The sequence below is a fragment of the Centruroides sculpturatus genome, unplaced genomic scaffold, assembly GCF_000671375.1.
Source record: "Centruroides sculpturatus isolate CEXI.00-Female unplaced genomic scaffold, Cexi_2.0 scaffold863, whole genome shotgun sequence".
NCBI lineage: Eukaryota > Metazoa > Arthropoda > Arachnida > Scorpiones > Buthidae > Centruroides > Centruroides sculpturatus.
This window is the reverse complement of record NW_019385531.1, coordinates 97195-105916: the sequence shown is the minus strand read 5'-3', so window position 1 is coordinate 105916 and position 8722 is coordinate 97195. Positions and strand designations below refer to the sequence as shown.

Sequence of the window (8722 nt, the reverse complement as noted above, 5' to 3'; positions counted from 1 at the left end):
GCTTATTGTACCTGTCGTTCTCTCCTGTACAGGTGTGATACCACACACGCTACACAAAAGCCTGGGAACATTACAATTGAGTAGAAATACATACATCACACTACAGAAGGCCACTATATTGAATACATGCCATATTGTCAGGAAATTCCTTAATACAGACACTGACACTGACACACACATTTAATTTTAGTTTTGTTTTGGTTGCTATGCCTTGACTCTGGTCCGGCATAGTACACAGCCACCGGTGTGTACCGAGTATAACCCACTAAACCCAACACATAATAATAAACTATCTTAGACTTATCTGACAAAATTATTTGAATAATGTTACTTTACCATTATTTTGTAACAATTTAAAGTCATTTTTGTAATGTTGGCTAACGTTTTGAGTTATACACAGTATATAATTCTTACAACCACTTAACAACGTCTCACAGATTTGAGATATTTCTTCGGATTCGAATGCCAATGATAGGATGTCCACAGGCAGTACAAAATGCCAGAACATCGATCGAATATTTGTATGCTATTCTTAAGGACTGAAATGTCGTATTAAAATTAATAAGCTTGAAGAATATTCCTGTAAACTGTTTAATTTTATTTATTTTTTTTTTTTTGTGAAGTGACTGATAATTGAGTTTTTCCTCAGGAAAAAATATTACATCAGCAATCCTTATAATTATTAATATTTTAATATCATATTTAATTTGCTCGTTCACCCATCCGCAATACACGTGAATTTTTATTTTTATTTATTTTAAGTTATGAATCTAAAAGCAATAGCACAAACTAAATGTTTGCAATATCTTATCGAGAGCTGAGAATTTTAATGTATTACACTCATTGATTGAGTTTCAGTTCGATGTGTGTGCGTGTTTGGTTTCGTCATCGAAAAAGTGAGTCAATTCACCTAAGTTCATTCGAATGTTTCGAAACACTGATATGAGTCATTTTGCCAGACGTTATTACATTTGGAATTTTTGGATATTTTACGATATCGTGCGTATATCTATTTGGCTATCCACATGATGTTATATGGACGTCAGCTGCATAATGGGTAAACCTGGCAATTTACGGAAGAAAATTCTAAATCCTAGTATAAAGCATTATTGTTTGTATTTTGGGATAGTTTTTTACTAATAACATAAAAGTTTTAGTAATTCTATAAGTTATTTAATGTATTTCAAGAAATTAAAATTAGGCTACTTACAGTACATAAATATAAATCTGCAAAACTTGAAAGTTTAATCTGGCTAAAAATGAATAACAAATATATATAGTATTGTGTTTGACCCTAATAAAATGTTAATCCTCAAAAGAATCATAAGTAAGAAAAGTCATTTGCATGTGCAAAAACGAAAAAGAATCATAAGTGTAAAGAAGAATATGAAAACAATTAGAATCACTACTGACCTACACTACACTCATCTAATGAGTCCTTTGAGGAGTCGACAGAATTCTTTCTTTCTAGTACTCATTAATTTCATATTTCAGTATATTTTATAATGAATAGATAGATAATTATGATTTTTATGTTTCTCAAGGATACCACGCATCAGGAGGTTATCAAACAGTTTCTTCTCCGAATTATATAACTCCTTTAGGAAAAGCATATATGGAATCTGTTATATTAAATGGTCATACCATGAGAGACTTTAATGGACCTATTCAAACAGGTAATATCGTTTTAAAATAGTTTTCACTATAAATAATTTAAAATTTTTATTCAATGTTGATTTTGTTGTCTTTCGAATTATGTATTTTGTTCTAGGTTTTGCTTTTCCCCAAGCGTTTAGAAGGAATGGAAGAAGATGTAGCAGTAATAAAGCATTTCTACAGCCAGTGAAAGATCGTCCTAATTTAACAATTTTATTGTTTTCGTTTGTAACTAAGGTAAGAAACTATGAATACGTATGACTTCTGCTAATTTTTACAAGTTGTATGTAAAACATTTTAAAAAATCGATCGATTCAACAGAAATCGACAGATTCGGAAATTTATTTTGATGCAGATAATCTTTCTGTGATCTGAGTAGCATACTAGATTCCATTAATTTTCAAAATTGGTCGTTTAAAACGAAAAAACCCACACAAAAAAGTTAATTGGAGTCACAGTGGTTAATTTTTTATTTTATCGGGAATCATTGCTCTATTAGTAAAAATCATTCTTTAGAACTTTAATTAATGTTATTTCGAAAACAAGGACAAGATATTTGCTCTAAGTCAGAACAAGGTATAAATTTTCATTATAAGAATTAATGTAGTAGATCATTCGTATTTACGACATTTTAGTTTAAGAGAGACATTGGGAACGATACGTCGCCCCGAACATCTCTTATAAACTGAAATCTCGTATATATAGACATAAGACTGTAATATTTTGTTTAGAATTTAATGTTTTTTAATGTCAGAACAGACGAAAGCAAAATTTTCACTAATTATAGTATTATTTACTTATTCCACAGAATATTATTCATTAACTAGCATATTCGCTCTTTAAATATGAAAAAAATTTTTACACTCCTTTGCAGCATTTAGCGTAAAGATTTTACGAAAGAAAAAATATTCATTTGAAAACTAAGATCTTTACACTTATTCTCACAAAGATTTGGCGGATCGATACACGAATTTTACGAATTACAACGATTAAAAGATCACGAATTCGTAATCGACATGCGATAATGATCGACAAGTTCTCGAGATTTAGTATAAACTTTTTACGAAACACGCGATATTAAGCGGAATAGTGGCAACGAATTTAACAAATTAATGATTTGGTTTTATTTGTGTTCGGCAACGCGATATATGGGCGATCTGCCGTGGGAGAATGATTCTTGGGAGGTCTTCTATAAGAAACTGGCCCCTTTTAGATGTTACTAACGTGAAGAAAATTCGAAAATCTTTACGTGATCAGCCTAATCTCATAATAGATGACGCCATACACAATTTTAACTTTTTGTGCAGGAAAGTTACGCAATTCGTTGCTGGATGTTTTATATATAAAATTATTTTTGTTATTATGAGCGAGATCCAAAATAATTACATTAAGCAAACTCTATTGTACTTAATTAAAATATTAGAATTATTTTTCTTTTTATCAGAAGTTCAAACATTAAATGTAACTTTTCAGATTGTTTTTGATCAATATAAAGTTGCTAGAGCTGTTCGTTTCGAACGTTTCGGTAGATCTTTCATTGTGTATGCTAGAAAGGAAATCATAGTGTCTGCAGGCGTTGTTAACTCTCCAAAACTTCTAATGCTATCAGGCATTGGACCTAGAGAAGATTTACACAGACTAGGGGTAAATATTTACTTTTTTAATAATGATATAATGATAAGTATTAACTATAATTTATTATGAAGATTCCAGTAATTTCTGATCTGCCAGTCGGATATAATCTGAATGATCACCTAATAACATATGGAATGGACTTCTTAGTTGACGTTCCTTACACATATGTCCTTCATCGCCAGTTTAAGCCAATAAACTTCGCCCAATATTTTAAACATGGAACAGGTAAGTTTCCGTTTTTCGTTTCATCACTGCCGAACTTGCTTCCCTGGACAAACTCGAAATCTGGTGGAATTTTTACACAACAGAGATTAAGAAAACCGATTCCACTTTGTAACATATTTATCGGTTTTAGCAATTCTTTTATTTTTATATAATACATCAGTAACTGCTACATCGCCTCTGAATAGCACAGTTCATATTATAGATGATAATTTTCTAAACGTTTTCATATTAGAGGAACCGTCATTTGTCGCTCGCTAGACCAATTTAAAAATGTTTAGTCTCCCAAAAAACTGGTTTTTAACTATTTCTTGGCATCGTAGGAACAAGTTATTGGAACTATCCCCAAATTAAAATCTTCCATATAAATTGTATACGTTGATATTCAAATATTTGCGATTTCCTTTGATAGTCACTTATCCAAAGTTATAGAAAAATTTTCCCATTCTTCTTCATATAAATCAATTCGTACGTTTTACGTTCGGCATTATCATAAAGTATATGAATGAAATCGAGAATATTTATTACCAAAAAACTCGAGACTTGTGTTTTGGGAATAAATAACATTGTTATTGATAAGACACTTTTATGAAGAGCGTATTGAAATTCTATTAAAACACTGCACCAAAATTTTCTATTAGATAATTTCTTTTAAACTTTCCTTTTTACGAAATTCACAATATTGGCTTGATTTTGTGAGCAGGAAGAGAGTTTACGTGTTTCTTCTTACAATGGTACTCGTACTTCGAATTTAATTCATTCCAGGAGGCCGTTTGAATTCTGAATTGTCCGAAGTCAGAATCAATTTTTTTATTAGAAATAACAAAATGTGAATTAATCCGTTTCCGGACATTAAACAATAACCATTTCGATAAATATAAACACAAATACATATAATTTAGAGTAAAAATAACACAATTAACTGTCCTAATAATAAATTAGTACACGAAAACAATAAATAAAATAGATAAAAATACTGCATAATAAGATTAAAATTGTATTTACTAGTCGTACACTGTCGACATTGGAATCATAAATATGGCCGCCAGATCCACCACACATAACCCTCTTTTATGTTTCGTAATAAGTTTCTTTTTCACATCACTTGTCAATATATACAACCGCTTCTTAAGCTTCGTTGCTTCCATATACTTCGATGTTATGATTAATAAGTAAAGATTATTTGTATTTTAATTCACAATGAAGCGCTCATTTAAGACTTTAAGACTCTTGATAGATCCACATTATTCAGTATCGTATCTATTGTACTGTACTGTACATTTGTTTGCCAATACACATGTTTGGTTTCATTCCACTTCTGTTAGCATGACGCACAGCTTACAAAATCGTTTGCTCTTTGTTTTTTACGTTAAAAATTTAACTTCAGTTTATCGATATTCTTTACAACGGTCTTTTACATTTTAATATAAACTTTAATTTACATGGATATTTTATCAAATATTCGTTTGACACTTTCACCGTTCAAAACATTAACTTCGCAAATTGATTTCCACATTTCTTTCAAACCGTTTTTTATTTTTTATTTCAAACCGTTCTTTCAAACCGTTGTTTTTATTCTAATTTTTATGAAAAGAAATATTACTTAAATGCTACATAAGACAAGTAAAGAAATTTCTAAATGAATAAAAGTTAATTAGAAATGAATAAAAAATGTGATGATTAGAAGACAACACTTTCAAGATAATTCGACTATAAATACTAGCACAGCTATTAAATAGAAAAAGTTCTGTTGTACGATAAATAACATAAATTAACACTAATAAAATTTCTGGTAAATTTCAATCGTGAAACAAATACCGAATATAATATGTTATTCAATACTATTTATACTAATTCAGTATTCGTTGTTTGTTAGATTTTACTTAAAGAGAATTGCTAGAGAAAAAATTGTATATGAATACAAACCTGGAGATAACAGACACGTGCTTGTAACTCAAAAATAACGCTTTTTCAGATAAACTTTGTAAATATTTTCTTTCAGACCAATTTTAAAAATTTAATGATATTTTTCAGGACTTTTGACAGTGCCTGCAGGCTTCGATGTCACGGGATATATTGATTCAAAATATGCAAATAAATCAAATGATTATCCGGACATCGAGATTAACTTTTTTTCTTTCACTGCAGCATTTGATGGTGGAAAAATTTTTCGTTGGGTTCTTGGATTGAACCCAGAGGTCAGTTGATTTATGGCCGTTCTATTGAATAATTGAAATAGTATGAAAATCTTAATTTATAACCTTAATAAACCTTAATTAATGTTTATGCAGATATGGGAACGTTGTTATAAACCATTTTCTTACCGAGAAGCATTTGCTATAGCACCTATTTTAATCCGTCCTAAAAGTCTAGGATATATAAAATTAAGGACTGCAAATCCTCATGATCAACCCATCATCCAACCTAATTATTTATCTAATTTTGAAGATGTTTTAGCTCTAGTTGATGGTATGAAATGTTTTTGTAATTAAGTATATAATTTCATAAAATAAGTTATATGTTTTATTTGTATGGTTTAGCCTTGAAGGAAATTCTTAGGTTTGGTAATTCAATAGCGTTAAAAAAATACGGAGCTCGAATATTTCCAAGAAGAATTCCTGGATGCGAAAAATACGTACAATTTAGTGATGAAGATTTGCATTGCATAGTAAGAACTTTAAGTACAACTTCATATCATGCAGTGGGAACATGTAAAATGGGTGCAATTGAAGATCCAACTACAGTACTGGATCCCAAACTTAGGTTTGATATTTTGGATTCTTTAGCATTTTGAAATTTACAGTTAGAAACATTGGGCGTTTATTTTCATTAGTATTCAATTCTCTTTTACAGAGTAAAGGGAGTATCGAGATTAAGAGTTGTTGATGCATCAATTATGCCAATTACGGTTTCAGGGGCTCACAATGCAGCAGTACTTATGATCGCTGAAAAAGCATCTGATATGATACGCAAAACCCAAAAATTCTGGTAGCAAACTCTGGAGAGCCTAGATGTACTCATGAAAATATTATCTGTAAAAAACTGTTTTTAGATTGAAAATAAACAAGAAAGAGACAAAGAATGCAAATAAATTCATTTACATAAATTTTATTTATATAAGACATAAAATTTCTCGGTTTACAACAGATTTTTGTGTAAATATTTTGACTGTTATGTATTCATTTCCACATGCGAATTAAATCGGCAACATTTAACAGAACATTGTTTTCGTTTCTCTTCTGTTTACTCATAAGAGTTCTTTACTTAGGTACGACTTTATACAAAATAAATGACAGTCCTACTGACAAAACTTTAATGTAAATAACCCTTCTCTTGATAACAAAGCTTTAGAAAATCAATAAAAGTACTCGAAAAGTTATTTTCAGAAGCATTTTAATGCCGGAGAGGTGTGTTCAATAGCTGGAATGGCGGGAAAAAGCGCCACTACGGCAAGAGCAAAATTGAGCGTGTATTTGCTTCTAATTGTTTTAAATTAGATCAAAAGTAAATTAAATGCAATAGGGTTAATCTGTATTACATAAGCTTCAAAATGATGTATAAAATATATCTATATAATGTATTCTGTAACAAAATCTATTCATTTTTGTTTCTATATGCATTTATTTACTAAACAGATCTACGAAATACAAATTGAAAATTTGTATTTCGTAGATCTGTTTACTCATCTTCACAAATACAAATTGAAAATTTGTATTTGTGAAGAAAATAACATAATTTGCGGTGAATGTAACAAATGAATGTATTAGTTATGAAGTAATAAAAGTATGTGAAATAGAAGAGATTTTTCTCGTTATTTTATATGTTTATGTTTGTTATTATCTGTTCCTTTTGTAATTGCGCTTTGTTTTCATTAACAAAGTGCACCATTTTAAATTTATATTTTCGATTATATCACAAATGTTACCGTTAAAAATACGTGAGAAAAAAATGAAAGTGGCATTTAAAATTCTTAATTAAAATAGGCACTTTCTTTAGCTTTTTCCGCTCTGTGCACACTAAAAAGGCCTCTTTTAGCAAGCCCATTATGAGCAAAGTTTTTTTTTATAAATATTACTTCATAAATAATTATTATTACTTGATATCCCAATAAAACTTTAAAAACATTAAAAATTTTTTTGTTAGTTCTATTTTTTTTTTAAATGTAATTCATCTATACTAATATTATAAAAAGGTAATGTTTGTATGTATGTATGTATGTATGTAAGTTTTTTGCAGCAGGTAATCTCCGAAACTACTCATCCGATTTCAAAAATTCTTTCACCAATATTTAGAATGGAACCTCAGGGTGGATATAGGCTGTATATTATTCCGATAAACATTCATATAAATTAAAAAATATAATCTAGGTTAAGGCTTTTAGTCCAACAGATGGCGCTACAAGTACGACGCCCAAAGTTTGCTTTTCTGTGAGACATTATGCTTTTCTGTGAGAATGAACTAAAGCAGATCATCTTCTATCTATCTATATACATAGAAATGTAATATTCGTTTGTTCCTACCGATTCCTTTGCAATTTTCACATAACGCTGCATTCGAATACGCACGTGTTTTTATATAATATACGTGTCGAAATTCCCTCACTGAAGGGAGATGGTTAGGATTAAGGCTTGCCGTAAAGAATTCTGCTTCTATTTATACTATTTTAGATGCGGGGTTTTTTTTTTGCATTTTTTATTGCGTTTTAATAGGGTACGTCAACAGAATGTACACTAAGAAGGGATTTTTCGATTTTCCCCCGCGGGGGAGAGGGACAGAATTAAGGCTTACTNGCATACAATTGTTTTAAAATACCTGTTTTAGTATCAAGTTTATAAAAGCCATCCTCTGTTTTACTAAGAACCACAGCTAAAACTGAATGTGCATCAGTTTTTTCTCTGTCTTCTTCGGGTACTTTAATTCTCGCAGCGAAACCTTCATCGACGTTTGGGTGCTATGCATTAGAAACTGCTAACATTTTCTTTGCTTGCTTTTCTAAACATTTCTTGGCTTCATCACGCTGTATTTTCTGATCCATATTTTTTTACAGATGATGCACAATACATTCTTACCATACCCTTCCTCTTTAGGATCTACTTCACCACAAACTGCGTGAACAAACATATTACACGATTTACACTTGTGAGCACTTGATGCTGCTTTTGAGCAAACAATACAGACTATGTCTTGTATAGTGCTCTTTACAGGCTCC

At 30.3% G+C, this 8722-nt stretch overlaps 1 protein-coding gene across 1 annotated transcript in view; it reads left to right on the top strand.

Moving 5' to 3' along the window:
• The window catches only part of LOC111639873 (glucose dehydrogenase [FAD, quinone]-like), an 11667-nt gene extending 5162 nt beyond the window's left edge, over positions 1-6505 (top strand). Inside the window, exons 4-11 of the mRNA XM_023385823.1 lie at positions 1545-1676; positions 1772-1893; positions 3130-3300; positions 3363-3516; positions 5548-5711; positions 5805-5982; positions 6054-6276; positions 6367-6505. Of these exons, the coding sequence (XP_023241591.1) occupies positions 1545-1676; positions 1772-1893; positions 3130-3300; positions 3363-3516; positions 5548-5711; positions 5805-5982; positions 6054-6276; positions 6367-6505 (1283 nt within the window). The remainder of the gene's footprint in view (positions 1-1544; positions 1677-1771; positions 1894-3129; positions 3301-3362; positions 3517-5547; positions 5712-5804; positions 5983-6053; positions 6277-6366) is intronic.
• Positions 6506-8722: the final 2217 nt, after the last annotated feature.